This window comes from Pyrgilauda ruficollis, unplaced genomic scaffold, assembly GCF_017590135.1.
Source record: "Pyrgilauda ruficollis isolate IOZ18807 unplaced genomic scaffold, ASM1759013v1 scaffold43, whole genome shotgun sequence".
In the NCBI taxonomy this organism is placed as follows: domain Eukaryota; kingdom Metazoa; phylum Chordata; class Aves; order Passeriformes; family Passeridae; genus Pyrgilauda; species Pyrgilauda ruficollis.
The window spans coordinates 8,285,161-8,305,542 of NW_024525823.1; the positions used below are offsets into that span (position 1 = coordinate 8,285,161).

The window sequence follows — 20,382 nt, forward strand, 5'->3', positions numbered from 1 at the left end:
TGAGAAAAAGACAAACATGACTACTACTCAATTTATCTAAATGAAAAATTGTCCATTAGGATTAAATAATATAATATTAAATGAGTCTTTTAACCTGATACCTTAACTACTGCAAGCAAGGACAACTGCTTAAAAATGGGTATGTGTACATACATAACCTAACATTCATCTTCCTGAGTATTTTTTTTTCCCTCTCCACAGTTTGGGACTGTCAGCTCAGTGGACTCCAACCTCAGTGAGACAAATTTGTGAATCTTGCAACCTCCAGCCTGCTGAATTTGCCCTTTCATTCTCATAACCATTTCCCATCCAGAATTGATTGTGAGCTGCCCAATAATGCAAGATACAAAATCACTTGGCATGAGAAGTACTGCTCAATGGACAGGAGACTGTCCAGCAAGTTAAACCCCACCACAATCCCATGATAAGGCTGGTTGAGTTACACAGTGTCTGAAACCTGAATTTTTTTCTCAAAATTCTGGGAAGTTTTTCAACTTCTAATGGAAAAGAAAAAGAATTGTGATAAATTCTATGACTATATAGGTGCTCTTTCTGGATGAAAAGCATCAGCTCATCATGGTAAGCAAAATACCCAAGGTCACATAAGGAAGGCACAGTAAAATTCAACAGTTTTGTACTGTCATTTGTGGAAGCAACATATATTGAGGCTGGTGAATGACAACAAAAACTTCAACAGAGACTTCAGACTACAAGCTAAATGAAACTCAAAGTAAAGAGAATCTTCTATCTACTTCCAAATAAGATAAAATGGAGTGAAATTACTGCCTTAAAACTAAAAGAATGCATTAACTTGCCCATGCTTATTTTTGTTTCACATATGAGAATTTGTTTTTAATAAAGTCAGACTTGGACAAATTGCAGACATTCCTTTCTGGAACAGAAGATCTTCAGCTAGAAGTTAAAGGCAGATAGCCAAACACAAGTGTAAAAATGGACAATCAGACCATACAATTTAGTGAATGACGTAAAAGAAGCATACAGATCATGATTTTGATGCTTGTGCTGTTAAAGTTTAGAAGGAAAGCATCACAGAGGGCAAAAAAATCTGAAAAAAAGAATATTTACAATACCAGCAACTTGTAAGGGGGAAGTTAGCCAACAATTCAGAGAACTGGATAAGAATTCTATAATGGATATCCATCAAATGCAGCACACCAGTCCTCAAAGTACAGACCAAAGCAAACCAGCCATAAATACTGTGCAGTCAGACAGATGTACTGATCTGTCCAGGCCTCAAGCCTGTCTGGAACTTTTCAGAAAAGAAACCTAGTTGTCTTTTCCCTTAAATTGCCCTCAATGCCTTCATGACAATTTGTAACTAAATGAGTTAAACAAAAATGGGAGAAATATGTCTGGCACTGAGTAATCAATTGTCTGTGGAGAAGGTCTGGAGGGCTAAGTCAAGACAACTGTAAAGCTGGTGTCTTAAACCCTACTTATTTTAACTTTAAAGCAGCCTGAAAAGACCATTCTCCAAGGTGGGACCCTATTTGAGGCTAGGAGCAGACAGAATCCCTAGCATAATTTAAAATTTACCCTTAATATCTAACTTTTTTTTTTCTTTCAACTAATTACTGCCCCAGAGAGTATAAACTCTGAAGTACTGAAGATCCTGGTAAGTGCAATGCTTTCTATATTTAATGGAAGTCACTTTTCCAGTGGAAAATACAATTCTAGTAAGCAAAGACAAGTATGCAAATTCAAATAATATTCAGTGATATTGCTTTTCCTTATGAATGCTACTGTACTGAAAAACATGAAATCTGCTCTACTTTGGTCACATTAGAAACAATGCATGTCTTTGTGCCCTACTCTGGCATGAATCAAATGGATGAACCAAACTGTCATTCCTGTGCTTACATGCATTTTTTTTCTTTAACATTAGAAGCAGTCTTAGAAAGACACCAGAATAAACTACAGTACCACTCCATATAATAGGAGGAATGAAATGGGAGAGCTTGTTTCTAACTTTGCTCCTTCTTCTCAGCACTGTCTCACATCTGCGTCTCATAGGGGATTTAATATTGCCAAGACTCCAGTATCCTGGATTTGATGCAGTGCAACATTTACATCCACTGGCTTCAGCAAGATTACTCTAAAATATTAAGTTAAGCAAATATTTAAGCACTTTCCTGGAGTGGACTAATCCTCAACACTTTACAGGGCGCAGTAGATACAACTCAAACTGGTATTCTATTGAAAGTTACTAATCACAGAACAAAACCTCAGCATGCCTCAGGTTACATCAAAAATTCATGAAAAACATGGTCTGTTCTTGCAAGTTGGGAAGGGGGAAAAATGACATTTTGGCCCTCAGCCCTACAGTATCAGAAGCAGCAAAATTTCCAGAGGTACCTGATAATCTGAAGGCATGACAGGCCCGCCTGAGTTAGCGCCTGAAGGCCCTATGCGTGGTTTCTTGTTCGGAGGCACCTGGTTGAGGCTGGAGTCCTGGCTGTGCTGGAGCCCCGCGCCCGCGCCCCCTCCTGCCGCGCCGGCGCCCGCCGCCGTCCCGTTGGTCTGGCTGCTGTTCTGCTGCTGTGGCTGCGGCTGCTGCGGCGCTGCCTGCGCCTGCTGCTGAGGTGCTGTTTGCTGCTGATGCTGATTCTGCTGCTGCTGATTCTGAGGGAAGAAGCGACACAACACGGTCACTTGCTCTGAGCAAGGCTTGTGAGCTTCATGGAGCTGCCAACCCCGGTGTCACCGAGGAGGAGGCAGGCACTTGTGTGATGGGAAAACACAGCAAGGCTGAGTGCTGGGAGAAGTTCACCCCCAGTATAGACCTGCACACCTGTGGGGTGTCCCACCTGTGGTCATTTTGATTTTTTAATGAAACAAGCTGGAGTTAAACTGGAAAGACAGTCTAGTGCCTCCTACAGCTACCCAGGCGTCCTGGGTTGCAAGATGTGGGTGAGGTTGTATATGCTATTATCATCTGTTAGAGGAGGAGCAGTTGTCTTCTTTTAATTGGGCAGTTTATCTTTATCTCTTCCACAAACAATCCTCCCTGGGGGAGATCATCTGTTAATGGGTCATTGAGTCCCACTGATAAAGTTACATCATCACTTTGTGAGATGCTCCACCCAGGGGGAGGAGCCAAGCATTCCTACCTGGATATAATCTGGGATATGGAACACCACAGGCAGCCTTTTCCACTGGATTCTAAGAACTTTCTTCTCCACTGGATTCTCAGAGAAAGACCAGGCCCATCTACACCACCACTGAATGTTCAGAGGAAAACTACGCCCTTCTACAGGATCACTGCTTTAACATAACCCCACCTGTCACTCCAGGAGGATTGTAGCCACCACTTAATAAGACTGCTACCAACACCTTGACCCATAGGGTGTCAGGTCGTGTTCTAACTCTGTCAGTGGGGTTTTTTTTGTTGTTTGTACTATTGCACTTGTATTTTTAATTTTCCTAGTAAAGAACTGTTATTCCTATTCCCATATCTTTGCCTGAGAGCCTCTTAATTTCAAAAGCTGTATTAATTCAGAGGGAGGGAGTTTACATTTTCCATTTCAAGGAAGGCTCCTGCCTCTCTTAGTGGATGCCTGTCTTTTCCAAAACAGGACACCAGGTGCTAGGAGTGGATTAAAGGAACCCTTTATAAAGCAGTAATCACCTAATGAAGTAAGTCAAAGCACCCAGAATTTCACTAGTGCTCGGTGGCAGACATAGGGAACCCACAATAAGTTGTTCTAAGTGGTTCAATGGCCTTGTTAATGCAGAATCAAAACCACGTTTCAAACTATCACTTTTCACCTGAAGAAGGCTGACAGCAGAGTAACTTACTGCCAGAAGGGTAAGCACATTGAGACCAAAGGAATTTTATCATGTCTTCCTGGTTGTGAGGAAATTCTGTGGCAAAACCAAAACCAGGTTTCATTACTATTTCGGTTTCCTGTGCTTTTAAGCACCTTGTGAAGAGTGCTGTACTGGGAATAGGGCCCAGCACAGTGCACAACGGACAGGGTCAGAAAATCTTTCTTTATCAGAAATAAACCATAAATGTTGAAGACAAAAGAGGAGGAAACAGCTAAAAGAAAAATCTGGCAAGGGAAGGAGGAGACTAGCAAAGGAAGATAAGCCAGATAATTAAGATGACACTCGTTCCTAGAAGGAAAATAAACAGAGAAAAGTGTCACAGAAGGGAAAAAATGGTTAAGAAGATGAACACAAGAACAAAAGATATTGAGAGCTCTTCTGGCTTCAGAAGGCTATAGACTAAAAGGAATATTTGAGGAGTGGAGGGAAGGTCAGAAAATGAACTGAGTGCAACTCTGTCCTCCATGGTTACAGTTCTGGGAAAGACGTCACTTGCTCATCATGAAAAAAACCTTCAACTGACATGGATTGTATTAAAAAGCCTTACTATCCTTCTCCTAACATACTGTAGGGAAAGAATTTTTCCTAGAATATCTGCTTATATAATGACCAAAGCTTTAGTATGGCAGCCTTTTAATTAAAACCTTACTTTATTAATTTCTCAGAAATTATGACAACCAGTTGCCACTAGCAGAAAATTCTTGATGTCCCCTTCACCTTGAGACTTTTAGTTACCTCAGATAAATGACATAAAAGATCTGCATCTATGCCATTCATCACACAAAATAAATTCCAACAAAATTTGCAGTGATGTATTCATTTAAGACTACAAAGAAGACTTGCATCTTCAAGGACTTAAGAGATGGCCTGAAATTCCATTTCACATTTAGCAAAACCCATAATGTATCCTCCTGCATGTAGCTGTCAAATCCCATCTCAGTCAGATTCTATTTCCTGGGAGATTTAGACCTTAGTAATCTAAAAAGTTAATCAAACTAGCTTGTAAAAAAAAAAAAAACAAAAAAACCAACAAACTATCAAGAAGCAATTTAATTTCCATAATGGTTTGATCTTCACTTACACAAATAAAACACCAAAAACTAAGGTACTATTTGTGTTAGAATTCTGAAATTTGCACTTTCATAGGAGTGTTCGGATGCAACTAAGGTAGTTACTATTGTGTGAGCTGAAAAACTTCAATTTTGAATATGTAAACAAATATTGAAGGGACTCTCTCAATTAAAGGCAAGAGCTTGTTTTAAGTCCCAGGTTTTGTACTTCAGGTTTTAGCACAAAATTTAGTTGACTAGCCAGAGTTTGCTCTTGTGTGGAACTGCTACTGCTATTGCTGGCTAGAGACTGAGACCTGCTCTGTCAGTCTCCAGCTGGGGCCTGGCTGCACCACCTAACTGCACAAAAATGGCTTTTTTTGACAAGCAAAAACCTTGTCCTCAGGTCAGTCTGGTTCATGGCAGTTCCTAAATGACTAAACTCATGAAAGGTCTACACTTAGCAACCCATTGCCATAATTCACCTCTCAGGCACAAATTACGAAAATGAAATTTCAGTCCTACCTCGAAAAAAACCTAGCAGAAACTTGCCTAACAGAATTTGAATGATAAAAAAATATTTTTTCACTTTGTTTTACAAACCCTTATTTTAGTCTTGCTAACTAACAAGTAACCATTTTGAAGAATGGATGCTTATGCTAAATGCTTATTTAATTCAGATGTAAGTTCCAAATAAACAGAGACAACTTCTCCAGGTTTCCAAATGACTGTACAGATATTTACGGTTTTAAAAACAAACCAGTAACAAACCAGTCTAAAAAAAATAAAACCTTTCATTTACAATAGCATCATAAAGCAACAAAACATGGAACAGATTCAACTTTCAGAATAGCCTTTACCTCCACATTTTCACAAATTCAATGAGTAATGTGGGACCTGTATTACCTAAATGGCCTAAGAAAAAGTTTAATTTGGAGTGTGCATAAATACCTGACTGTCCTCAACAATCTCAAAGACCATTTACATATTGGCTGTTTTAAATATAAACATGCCATTGTCATCACCCCTGCAACATTCCCAGGGAAAAGACAGATGTTTCCTTTCAAGTACACTGACTTAAATATAAAAAAGCCAGAGTAATTTTAATTCATAAGGTTTCTTCTTGTTTTTTGAGGCTATGAGAGTTGAAACAAAACTAGTAACTAGATTACAATCAAATTAGTATCATAAATTTAATTTTATTTTTGCTCAGGGGTCTGTTTCCTCCTCTGGAAAAAACTATCTGGACATAAAAATCATGGATACCACCACTTGTTCTCAGTAAAGAAGAATCTACAATATCAGTTCTGAAAACAAAATTTTCTCTCTAAAATGTAGGTTTAAACTCAGCTAGTTTGTCATGCTACACAGAAAATTGAAAACAGAATATTCATGTCATCAAATGGTTTCTCTGAAAAACAACAGCCCTTCTCACGTAGTCCTCAGATAACTGCAGTTCAAGACTGTTCTCTTCACGTTTGGTCAGCTATACATCACTGTTGGTGCCTCACTGTACCCTGGTCCATGAAAACAACACGCTGTTTCCTACACTGTAGCACCATTGTCCGGCCTTCCCAGCACTATGGGACAATCGCTGTGGTCACACAGCACAGCTGAGCTACACGCACCAAGCAGAGCAGATTATGTTGCAAACACCCCAGAATTTATTAAGGACACAAACAAGTTCTCGCTCATGTCTATGGGGCTATGGAAAAGAGAATATTCAGAGCAGATTGTTGCTACCAGAACAGTTCAGAATCCTTATTACTCCTTTGTCTGAGGGCCCTTACAACATGATCAGGAAACTGCATGCAGATGGATGAAATGTTCTGATGTAGTGCCAGAAGCAGGCTGCCACTATTTATTTGAGACCCCGACAGCCATCTCCATTCAAATGGCTGGATGGATGCCAGTCATACAATGAAAATGCCATTCTTTTCATGTGCTCACAACACATTTTCATCATGCGATGCTGCAGGAGGTAGCAAGGTCTTCTTGGAACAACAGCAGCTGAGAGCAGGCTACAGCTGACAGAACAGCCCATCCAGCTCATTCCCCACAAGTCAGGGCAAACCATGCTGGTGATACCACCTGAGACACCCCAAGGCATCTGATACTTTTCAACTGTCTGAGAAGCAGTTTTAAGAGAGCTTTGCCTTGGAAACACATTTTTGTTAACTCTATGTTTCATTAGTTTTCATTTGGAACCATGATGCTTTCTTATTGCATACTTGAAAGTAAAAAAGCCCCAACCAAACAAAGAGTTTACTGTACCTTATCCCCTTTCTCTTCAGGTTCATCTTCATTGAGGAATTCTCTTTTCGGATAAGGAATCTGGCAGCCAGCAAACACACTGAAACACAGTAAACACTCCACAAATACGTACACACGGCATACGTTTACTTAATGCTATGTTAAAAAGAAGTGCGTATAACATAACTTCATTTCTTGTATTTGACAAATCCTGTTTCCACAAGTGAGTGGCAGCGTGAGCACCCAAGATAGGTGCTGATTGTAATGTCAGATCTATTTGCTGTTGGCACAAGGCTGTCATTTAGAAATCATGGCATGGTTGAACATGCCCAAATGCCAGAACGACCACTTGTTGATCCAGATGGTAAAATGAACAAACACAGTGTCAGAGGTTCCACAACACCCAGTTGGAACATGCATGGCTCACTGAATAAAGGGACTGATCCAAAGAGTACTAGTGTCTTATGAGCCTGCCTTGGCTTACAACAGGCTTTAATACATTTGCCAATCACAACTGCAGAGTTACTTTCACTAAGCTTCTCAGGTCTTGTTTAGGAAAAAAAAGATAATTTTTAAATTCATCTGACCAAAGCAATTTGGAACATTCCTTAATGTTTATGACAGAGACCTTATCATAATGTTATCCTGTAATCCATTGGGAGCTACAGTTCTCCACATGATAGCATCAGATAAACACTAAGCAGAAAATTACTGGTAGATCTTGACCAGTATCAATTTCTTACATTTCTGTGCCAACATTCAGAATACAATCAATGTGATGTGGTTTTTGAAAGGGTGTAAACAGTTCTTAATCTTGTTGCTATGTAGCAAAAAGAAATTTTAAAAACCCAACTAGTCTCAACTAGACTCCTTTTTCATTCTAGTGACTGTTCCCTCCTTTTGGTGCTGCCTGCTAGTTGAGGACACAGTGAAAGCAAAGGTAGAAGTCTACCTGCATCAAGTTCACAGATCATAATGCTATGCACCACCATGCTTCTGAAAACTGGGAAGAGAAACTGACAAAGTCTGCCAGCTGGAATTGAATATGTCATTTGAACTTTTCATGACAACAAAATACACAGATATCAATTCTGTATTCTCAAACCTTCTGAACAAGGGATTTGTGGGATTTTAGGCAGCTGTTTACCTCTTCACTTTTCTCATACTGTTAGCCCGTGAAAAGAGGATATGGGAATGGGCTGTAGGTCAGAGAACTGTACCACTCCTAGGGAGAGGCACAATCGACCATGCAATGGAGAACAGGGCTCTGTAAGGCTGTGTGAGGCAGAGATTGATTTACTAAATGCTGCAGTAATGCTGTCACTCTGGCTTTGGTAGTATGTTCAGAATTGCAATACTACAGTGCTACTGGGTTATTTTTCATGATCACTCAGTTCTGGCACCAGTAGATACAGACACTTCTGTACTACTCTTGTAGTTTCTACTGAGCATGGCTGAGCTGCTACTTCTTGTGGACACATGCACCTGTGAAGTTTTCAGCTGTCATGTCATTTCAGGGACTAGCATGTAGCAGAGAGAAGTCACCCCAGACGTTCACAGAAGAGGGAATACATACTCTGATGTAGGCAGAGGATCCTCTTGAAAGTAGGGGTCCTGCAAAGCCTGCTCTGAGGTAATTCGCTTCGTAGGGTCCATAGTAAGAAGCTTCTGAAGCTGCAAAGCATAACAATAAAAATAGCAAAAAGCTTATCAAACTATCATTTTTCAAACTATGACTTGTATGTCTTGGATTGTAGATTGCTAGATTATGTCTGGCTTGTCCAGACAAGCCTAAGTTAACATTGCTTGTTCAAAAAGTTCCCAAGAGCTACAATGCACATCCATCAAAGTACGGTGGTTGTGAAGTACTTCTCACATAATAAACAGTTAAGTGTATCAGGCAGTCTTAGTTGCTCGGGCTGAACCACTGCACTAAAGCAATGCTAAATTCAGCTATTACAGGTTTATAAAACATTATTTTTAAATAATAGCTTTTTGTGGTGCATGTACAGCTTTTATACTGTTCTACACTACTGACACAAAAGGGAAAAAGTGTCAGAATGGACTGAACATGACCAGGAGTCTCCATATCACTTTAGGGACAGAAACAATAAATCTTCATTTCTTGTACTGGCAACATTTCAGAATCAGAGCACTCTGCTACCCATGCAGCTCCCAAACCCACTATAATTGGTACCAAAATGAGAAGGAACAGACCCTCCCTAGTAACCTTTGTTCCTTGCTAAGAGGAAAACAAGCTCAGATTTATTAACCAGAATGCTTTTGACTGCAGCAGGCTAAGAGGATTACAATATATTAGTAGTATAAAATAGGAATTATAGATATATCACATCATTTAAAATAGTTACTTATTTATCACATTCTGATAAACTTACAGTAGGAAATCTGGGTGCCCACATTATACAGTATCCTGCTCTCATACAATACTCTTTTAATTCAAGCCAGCAGTGAAAATAAATTTCCTTCTGTCAAGGACATCTCAGCTCAAACTCTCTTTCAGGTCTCCAACAAAAACTGCCTGGATATTCAACAAAAGAATGTGATTTTGGCATGAGTATTTGGGGCTTTTTATTCCAATAAATTAAAAAACGTGACACACAATTCTATATTCTATATATATGTTAAAGCAAACAGCCTCAGTAAAAGGACTCACCCTTCTCAAGAAAGGAAATACAAGGAATCATTTTTTCAATAGTTGTAGTTAACCCTACTTGATAGATGAGGTCTCAAAACTCTATACTTTTGCCATTTCCTTCCTAACTCTTCTTATTCACAGACTTTATGGGCCACAGGCCTCAAAAGACTCACAGCAAAACAGAGCCATTTGGGCTGTCTCTCCACCCATCTGTTCATTTGCAACTAGCTCCTGAATGGGTTTCTGCTGCTTGCCTAAAGATACACCTCAAGCTATTCCTGTATTGTATACACCTGGAGGGTTTGAATGGGCACTTATTTACTGTATTTTTGTGTGGTGAGATAACTCTTAACCCTACATTTTCGGTAGGGTTTTTTCTGTGCATCTTCACAAACTGAACATCTAATGATATGCTGGCTCTCTACATAGTGACCTCCCGCAATACAATATAGACAACAGTTTGGTACTCAGTATCTTTACTTCAAATCACCTTTCCCTACATGAAAATTTTCTGTCAGACAGAGCAGCTTCTGGCTCCATTACAGGTTATGCAAATTTCCCAGTTCCTCCACAGTGACCTGTAGAGACTATAATGTATAATCGGTACAAGGCCACTCCTCATCTTTGGTACCAGAAGTCATCGCTGACAGAAGAGCACAGGGCATCAGCCTCTGCCCCCTGGACTCCTTCCCTCAGCATTCCTGCTTCACTCCTGAGGACACAGTCAGCTAGCCCATTCCAAGTAATACCACACACAAAATCGCTCCCAGCAAGATAACCTTCCTATTGGTGATGCTACTGTGAACCAACTTCTTTGAGAAATTCTGATTATCTGTAGCTTCTGGGAAAATGAATTTAAAAAAAAAAAAAGTATGGAGACAATTTGCTTTTAGGGCAGCAGCTGCTAAGACAACATAGGAAACAAAACCAATGAGACTAGATTTCATCAAAATCTCATACTTCCCAGCAGGTCTCAAGCTCTTAGGCTCCACTGGCCTGACATGACAGCTATGAATACTATGCTTGTAACTTTTCCAGGACAGCAAGAACAGACGCCTCTTCCTGAATGGAAAACATTCTGCCCTTCATGTAGACATTATCATTCAGTGTCAATCAGCAGAATGGCATAATATCATTCTCTTTGTCAAGAGTCACTTGCTATCCTGCACTGATCTACTTAATGCCATCTGTTCCCCATGATCCACTTCCTGTACTCATTAGCACAGTCTCAATCAATGACTGCTACAAAGCAAATGTCTTCAGAGGTCACCCTGCAAGATGGAGATAATCTCTTTAACTACCTCGGATATGAAGAAGGCGTTTTGGGGAGTCTGCTTCACCTCCAATATACAGCAATGAGGTATCAGGAAAGCAGTCCATACTCCTGGACATTCTTATTCAGAGCTTTGGGAGACTGACCTATTTGAGATCAGCCTCTGTCTCTGTAGCTGATCATTAACCACCCTTATTCACTCCTTGAACTGTGAGAAAGATCTAACAAACTACCTTACTTAGAGAACTAAGTCTTTGTCACAATGTTCAGAAAGAAGGGCAAAGTATGGTGGGTTTTGTTGTTCTTCAGAGATCTGGTTAATATTTCCCCCAGGAAAAGCAGCCAACCCAACCAAGATGATTCTCAGCTCAGTGTTCAGCCTTAGGAAATTAATAACATAAGCTGACAGCAAGCAAGTTTTCTGGTGGATTCCACTTTTGGTAGGAAAACATGGAAATTCATGTGCTAACTAATGATGTCTCTTACAATTGTTGTCTTTTCAGTGAGATTTACCCTCCAGGTGATTCCAATGCGTGCCCAGTAAGTTGATTTTAAGAAATTTTAATTCATTTTTCTTCAAGTCTCACTCTTCTTATGGAAATTCTTCCCTTCCACCCACTTGCGACCAACCTACTCTGCTTCCACAGCTATTTGTGCCATCATCCAGCAGCCACTAATGAGTCAAAGAGCAAATCTTTGCCAGGACATAGAGAGATGACTGCCATACTGCATTTGTAACTGAAAACAGACCACTGAAAGTCAAGCTGTACTAAGAGCCTCATTACAGAGCTCCCTGTATACAACATTAGCAAAGTCACTTTGAACTTCATTCCTAAATTTAGACAGCACAAAGTCATCACAGAGACATCCAGCAATTATGCTGTATTAGACAGAGCAACCCTGTGTTGGCCTACAATGGATGACTCAACTAGGCAACCAGCAAATATATGTTTAGGGATTTTGTTTAGAATCATCCCCAGAACAGTGGTGGACTACCGTCAGAGGGAAGAGAAAGAAAACCAAATTACTACAGGAAATAAATTTCTCCTTTCCTCTTCCCTTTCTTCACATAACTCTTTAGCTTTTGGGGGCTCTTTAGGTCTCTGACGCCATACAGAATCAAGACACATATTGTACTCACTCTCTTATTTGCACAGCAGACCTAAAGGTAAGGCTGGGTATACAAATGTCTTGCAGATCTTAATTAGAGAAGACTCTCAGATCTTCAATTCCAGCAGTTTAAGCAATTTGTGTATGAAGAAAACACATTTTAAAAATGGCCAGTTAGTGATAAATAGCTTTCTTTAATATGGGTGTTCATTAGAATGAGATAGGAAAACAGACACAGATATTACCCTTAGAAATGCAATTTCATTCCTATCATCATAGCAATTTTCAAGATGTACCTACCAAAAGAAAAACTTTGCTGTCAGGCTTGACTTTGTGTTTCTCCATGTATTTTATGAGGCTACTATTGGCATATCTGAAAAATACAGTTAAAGAAAAACATGTCTGAAATAACAGTGCATTAAAAACATGGCACTTTATCAAGTGACCACAGAAACATCTCCCAACCCTCAGGAAGTAAACTGTAAAAAGAACTGCTATCAGAAGACATGTCAGATATTTATCTAGCAGTTGCACACATAAAGTGTGTTTTTCACCAACAGGAGTGCTATCAACTGTGTAAAGACTATATCCAAGAAACATGCAACTTTTATAGGATATGGATAAGCTGTTGATAAGGACAATGACAGAGACACAACTTGAAGTTTATACTATATTTTTCTAAAGCAACTCTGTCACAGAAAGCATTCAGCAGCTCATCCCAGCACAGCATTTAAGCTATTGTTTCTGGTTAGAACTTGGCAGAGCAGTTAGATCACCATTCTGTCTCCCCAGCCTCCAGAAAACCATATAGTCCTTATGGCTCCCAAACTCAAAATTGCCCTAAATACCTATGACATGTGTCTTGCCTTTAATTTACAGCTCCAGAGGTCATCTACAGCCACTTTCAAAAGAAAGAAGCTTCATATCTTGTGTAAAGCCAGTGTAATGAATCCATGTCAGAGCTGGAAACAGAATCCAAAACTCCCAAATCCATGTCCTCTACCTTGCTTTAAGGAGTCCATGTGACTCCTCACCAGCTCTGATCTATTATCACCACTTGAATAATTTAGCCAAAGCACCAGGAAACAGTGAAAGTGGAAAATTCTCAGATCCCTGACAGGCTTTGAATTGACATCTATTGAACATGTCACCTGCAATGGAAATTTCTGTCCAATACATTGCTGCCTCCAAGTATCTACTTGTCAAAAATACCAGTGCCTCCCTATTCTTCCTCACACAAAATGAACAACATTATCTTGAATATGTAATAGAAGTGAGTTAAGGAAGCTTATTTGTCTGTGCCTGCCAGAGATTAAATTACACTTATAGCAATCCCTTCTAGAGAAATGAGGAGGCCACTCAGCTGATGTTCTTAGCAAGCAGCTGAGGGAGAGAATACCACTCATGTAAACCAGCTTATTCAAACAGGACAGCTGCCATGGTGTTAGAACCCAAATACTTCAAAATCCCCTCCCCAAGAAGTCAGAGCGCAGGAGCTGATCTCTGCCTCCTCCACACTCAATGAACTGTTGTTACATGATCATTACTTACGTTGTTCTTCTAAAATCTTTCTGAAGAGTTGGATATTCTGGCATCTTCCTTATGTCTTCCCAGTCTTTATCTTCGGTAGTGTGGAAAAAAGAAAAAGCAGTTACAATTCTGAACTTGTAGGTTTAAGTAATACTCAGGAAGAAATAACTACAGGAGTTGTTTGACTTCCTGTTTGTTGGCCAGTGCTATTGTTCTTTAATTGCCAGCATTTCCAAATCCATCAAACTGACAGTTTCTTCGTACCTATACAAACAATTAGTAATTTCCTTTAGGAAAAAAACAACAAACAACTCACTAGCGTTATGTCTGCTGCTTTAATGAAAATAAATTACCTGCAGGGAATCCCATTACACTGAAAATGCGGTCTAGCTGATCGTGATGAAAAGGATTACTTGTTTTGATGTCCTCCTGGCGACAGTGAAATATAGGTTCTGAAGTCAATAGTTCAGCAAATATGCAGCCAATTGCCCAAATATCTACAAAAGAAGCGAAATAATTAATGAAAATTTGCTGTACTCAGTTGCTCTGGTTTTTGTTTCTGCATAATTTCTTAACCTGTATAACCACATTAAGACAAAATGCTTCACATTTAAAAACAATGCATTAACATAATACATTAAAAAGGGTAAAATCTGGAAATATGCTTTCTATAAACCAAAATTAGAGTCTCAAAAGCCATTTGTACAGTGGCAGTCCAGCACTTAAAATATTCACAGTTATGTCAGAAACCTACACAATATTTGCTTACAACATAGCTTAAAAGGCATTCAGTTTATCAAAGATTATTCCTCACAAAGATACATTGAAATAATACTGCTACCACATATTTCAGAACAATTCCAAACAGATAACTGATAACCAAATAGATACTAAGAAGAAGACTAATGGCTCATATGTTAAACCAAATGGTACAAGCTAGTTAAAATGAGGAAAAAAGGATCCTAATTTTAATCAAGTGTAGAAGAGTGAGTACTAAACTTTGAAAAAATTAAAATCCTACTTGACAACCAACTCCCACTGCAAAAATACTTTAACTGTCTCATCTACATCTCACATACATAAAGAAAACAACAGCATGATATCTGACAGTTTGACTTGATGATCTTAGAGATCTTTTCTACCTTAATAATTCTATATACTGAAAGGAAAAAAAAAACCACTTCTATTTCATAAAATTCTCATTAATATGCTTTTTTAGATTCAATCTATTGTGGACCAAAACATTAATTTACAAGAGAATAGTTTTCCAGATTACATGTATGCATTCTAGTTACTGCTCATGACCACCCATCTTAGTGTTCTGTACGACCCAAATGGTTTACTATGCATCTTACACTGAAAGTGTGAATTTGCCAGTGAAAAGAAGTTTGTTATCAGCTCAAAAAAAACAAAACAAATCCAAAAAAACTCAAAACAATAATAAAAAAAAGGATTTAAGGATTTGCTACACTGATAAATATGTGTCTGGGATACTGGGGAAAGAACTTTGGAAAAGGTGTTGAGAACAGATTAATAATAAGCATAGTCTGCTGCATACAAGCATGTGGAGACTTGTGTAGTAACTGAAGTTAAATTAGATGAACCTAGGAAAACTTTTTAATTTTTCTATTTTAATAGAACAAATACAAAAAGCAATTTAACTTTAATGTATAATTCTAAGAGATACAAAATTCTTTAACCAGAATTTAGTTTATTGAATTCAGACTAAAGAAAACACTAAGAAAAGTATCTTGGTTGTTGCAATTAATCTGAGACTCCAAACTGCACTTGCTGACAATGGTAATGTTTGGCCCATGCTGCCTATGAGACACAGAGTGTCCTTAAGAAAAAGCACTGCTCTCCTTATGTAGGAAATAAAGACATGAGCCATCACACTCTATTTGCCGGACCTGGTCAGCTCCATTTCCATCATGGGACAGGTGTGTTGAGGTGTCCCAATACATAGCCCTTTCTTCCAACCTCCCTTACAGGAAAATCTGATAACATTTCATTCAGACTTTACAGTTTTGACAGGGTATAACTTGCTCTGTGCATCACATCACATTCTCGAGGTTTTATCTTCCTTTGATTTTCCTATTAGCCTTACCTGCATGAAAACAAGATCTTTAGCTGTTGAGATTTTATCTACTCAAGCAACTAATGCAGCATATTAATCACAATTGCTGCCTGGGTAGTAGGCATATATTATGTACTCCAGAATGGAAATTACTTATTAATTGAAGAATGGAATCTTCATTGAACTGTATCTATTCACTCATTTTCATATGATAGCAAATCCTTTTGGAGATGGCTTATCTAGAGGCTAAAAGAATTGCAGCTCTCTTAATTTTCACGGCTTTCTACAGTGCTCACTGTCCATCACATTGTGAGGGAGAGACCAGGCCACTACTCATTATTACATTATTAACTGCTCTATCCAGACTGACCTTTTCCTTTTAATGAAAAAATAAGGTAAAATCTAGTAATCTAGTATTCTCCCTGAAAGCAAAACTCTACTGGGAAATCTCCCTGATGTGACACAGCAAACTTCAAAACTGTTTTTCCTTCATCACCTGCACTGTGTGAGAGAAGAGCCACTATAGAGTGTACAGAGAGTGCATTTTAAACCCTCTGAGAATTCAGAAAGACAAACATTGTACCAACTGGATGTTACACCTGAATAAACACTGGAAACTCCCAAGATGATGTTATAATTTTCTGTGGGATGGCATTATTGGGCAAGTCAAACATGAGACTACTTTAACTTTGATCAACTGTTATATTCTCCAGCAGTTCATATGCTTGGGTTAAACCCTCTATGCTTCCTGCCAGATATTCTGCATCTCCAAAAAACTAATATAAAGTAACCCAAAGGACTTGGTACAGAAAACCTGAAGCTTTAATTTATGTAAGGAAAGATTAAATATATGGAGAAGGCCTTGCAGCCATACAGCTCACGCAGGTCAGGGTCTTCTCTTCATGAACCTTTTATGTCACCTGATCTTGAACACATCCTTGGCATATATTGATACCATTCACAGTTAATGATTTTCTGCCAAGGTTAACTAGTCCTTTTGTTTGTTTCTTCTAAAAAACATTCATAATTTGCAAAAATAGTGTACCACATGTGGCACTTTTTCTAGGAGGAATGCTTCATTAAATTCTGCTAAGTTTAAACACTTCATAGATACAAGCAGTCTTAATAGGTATTTATCTCCTACACTGTTCACAGTAGTCAACCAAATACAAGTTTTAGGTCTAACTATGGGGGAAAAGTCCTTGTCTAGTGCCAATTAAGGTTTTCCATTTATGACCCTTAAAAATTAATGATTATTACATCTACTCCAAATATATTCCAAGTAACACCTACTACTCCTCAGTAGTGGGCACTGACAGAGCAAACCTTAAAACTCACAAGTAATATTTTTCAAGTATAGTGTATTATTATTCTAATGCACATCATCTGCCTCTAGCACTAAAGGAGCTTCTTATAATGTTATATAAAAATTTCATTATAAATAAAACTTTTTTTAAAAGCAAGCACCAAAATAAGTGGCAAAAATTATCTAACAATTAATTCTCTCCTCCCCCCTCTACTAATGATCAAGATGGTGAGTGGCCTCACTGCTCCTAAGCCAAAGCTAAAACTACTGAAGGGATCCATTTGTTATGTCCCAGACCCACTGAAAACTGGGACACAAAGTCCTACAGAGTTGCGCTGGGTACTAAATGTTTTCCCATCTTGGGAGGAAATGTTTTCCCATCCTGATGTCTTGGGAGGATGCTAATAAGTTTACCAGAGTAAAGTTCCTATAAAGATAGTTTTGTTTCCTACAGTCTCTTCTACTGTCATTAGGCTTCAGGACTGATCCGTGGTAACAGGTAACAGGTTTTTACTGTCTGTTGGGCTGTGTTGTTTTGTTGATGTTCTCCTCCAGCCCCAAGACTTACAAAGTCCTCACTGTCCCCAAGTTTACACTGCATCCCAGTGCAAGCCAATTTTACTCCCTGGCTCTGGAAAGAGGGGCAGGAGTGACTCTTAACCACGCAACTTCCTCAGGTTCCATTCAAACCTGTTCTCCACTGAAATACCCTTCCACTATGACAATACTACATAATTTTATGAAAAGTTACGGACGGACACTTGTAAACAGACTTCCTATATAAATGCCTGTGTGCACAGGTAATTAAAATATTTGAATGGCTATGTCCCAGTTTTAAAACCTAGGACTCTAATAGCTTTACAGGTCAGCTGTGAAAATCCTGCATGTCCTGCTGCACTTTAGCACTGTAGCCAAGAAGCAAGAACAAAGAGATGCTGTTTCAATGATAGGGCTGATTAAGCAGACAAATGCTTGTGTATTCTTTCATTTCTATGGAACAATAATCTAATTTCTGTATTTCTTCCAGTATCTTGGAAACATTCTTTAAGAATAGTATGACCACTAAAGACAATAAGACAATTTATTAAGCAATAGCCTTGACTCATAAAAGGAAACATCTTTTCCCATGCATATTAAGCAAAACTTTTCAGTGAACACAGGACAGAATTCAAGATTAAAGACATCATAATTCTTAACTATATCCAAGAAAAGAAATAAATAAACAGTCTCTTAGTCTCATGGAATTCTTTAATAAAATTCTCTTTAAAAAAGCAAGTAAAGACTTGGAAAACATCTACCGAGGTGCAATCAATCTGAGGAATTCATCATTAGTGAGGTTTAGCACAATAGCATCAGTACTCAACCAAAGTTTTTTCCTGTTGTTGTTTTGAACATTTTGAACTCAAAGCCTACACTCTTGGACACATGTGAATGCTGGTAAAGGCAATGAAGAGCAGAAGGACAGACAGCAGAATACAGCTTCCCTGCACCTGTCAAGAGCTAATGCAACAACCAGGCTACCCAAGAGCTAGTTAGCAAGACCTCAGCCCCAACAGGGCTTTTCAGGCCACCTCTAAGAGCTACAGCATCTACTTAAGATCCTCCAAAACTTTCCAGTCAAGGCAAGGACATCAAACACACCAACTAACTGGAAACCTAAAATAGGGCTGTACAGGCAAATGTGTCTAAGTTTTTCAAATACCCATCAATTGGTCTAATGAAAAGATATAATCTCTTATTAAAAAAAAATTCATCTCATGCTGAGCACAACAGCACATTCTAGACTTAGCTGGAATCTTTATACACAAGAGTTTAGGAGCACAGAGATCGTATAGAAAAATAGTTTATTAATTTTTATGTTGGTTTTAGCATTAGAAATTAGATTTAAGAAAATAATATACCCTTAAACAGGGATTTCTTTGGTCTGGTAAGGTGAACAGAACATGACTGTTACATATGTTTTGTTATACATATACACAAGGGAAAGACCTTCCATTCATACATTAAGGTCCCAATTTTGATGTGTTTCATTTAAACTTTAGTCAGCAAAACAGAAGGTTGAGGAAGTGGTTACCAGCCTTTTAAATTTGACACCTTCTATGAAAAACTGAAAATGGGGGCAAATATTTTCATGTGACAGGCTTTTCAAGGGGAAGCAAAAAATGGTGTCAGTGGGTTAAGGGTCAGAAATTTGCTTTCACTCATTGATGTTAGGAAATGTTGACCAATTTTTAACAAACAGCATCTCAACAGACCTTGACTGAAGAACAGCTTACACTGTAAAGCCACAAAGATGACTGTGCTGCAGATAGAAATAACACTTCCCACTAATCCGAGGGATGTTCACAGCCAGCCAACCATGTATCTAGGAACAATGTTTTATTTCAAAAGTGCATCATCTGTGCCATGATGTAATGTCAAGATAATTCAAAACTTTTAAGTGCAAAACCATACTAACTTGAATTAACAATGAAATGCACCATCCTTACTTTTCTTTTCACCTCTATGCCTTCACCCTCGCATTTTAAACTAAGTTGCTTTCTTCCCATGTTTACACTAACAAATTAATTAATTTCAATTAATACAACTCTAAAAATCTTAAAGCATCTTGACTGAAATTCTGAGTTCACTTAAATCAATTATTTTCTGCAGTGCTTTAATGGTCCAGGCTTTCAACATTCTCTCTTAACAGAGGTATTCAAGGTTATCAACATACTTTATTTTCCCACTTAAATTTCTACTCTTCAGTACATCATTAAATGAAGATCCTGGATTATATAATTTCAGACTTCTGCTATGCATTAGATACATTATCTAGCTTGCAAAATTACACTAAAATTACTGTGCTAAGCTTGACAACACAGGTACAATAGATTTAATACAGGGAGTGGCAACAAATCCAGGGGCCCTAAGTAGTCCTTTCATGCAGCAAAAATATTATTTCAAACAGCAAAATCCTGTAAAAGAACTTAATCCTTAGCTTATAGAACTTCACATCCAATAATTTAGAAATTCCAGGTTTATGGTTCTATATGAAACCTTGTATTTAAAACGTTCAGATTCCTGAAGACAGGAATCAGCAAGGCTGAAATCTTACTAACAATTATAACCCCAGAGCACAAGAATTTGACTTTTGCCAGCATCAGTACCTTGAGAACTAAACCTTCACCAACATTATACTGCTTTTGCAAGGATTTTTAGTGACTGTCTTCTCAAAGACTCCTTTCCCCCCCATCCACGAATCCTATATACTACATTGTCATCAGCAATTCTTTA

The 20,382-nt window shown here is 38.5% G+C and overlaps 1 protein-coding gene across 2 annotated transcripts in view; it reads right to left on the reverse strand.

Moving 5' to 3' along the window:
- CDK19 (cyclin dependent kinase 19) overlaps window positions 1-20,382 on the reverse strand; it is a 122,022-nt gene that overhangs the window by 4,628 nt on the left and 97,012 nt on the right. For both annotated transcript variants that reach the window (XM_041478042.1, XM_041478041.1), the window contains 6 exons: window positions 14,077-14,220; window positions 13,745-13,814; window positions 12,494-12,566; window positions 8,731-8,828; window positions 7,176-7,254; window positions 2,377-2,643 (listed from right to left, as the gene is read on the reverse strand). In XM_041478042.1, the coding sequence (XP_041333976.1) occupies window positions 2,377-2,643; window positions 7,176-7,254; window positions 8,731-8,828; window positions 12,494-12,566; window positions 13,745-13,814; window positions 14,077-14,220 (731 nt within the window). The remainder of the gene's footprint in view (window positions 1-2,376; window positions 2,644-7,175; window positions 7,255-8,730; window positions 8,829-12,493; window positions 12,567-13,744; window positions 13,815-14,076; window positions 14,221-20,382) is intronic.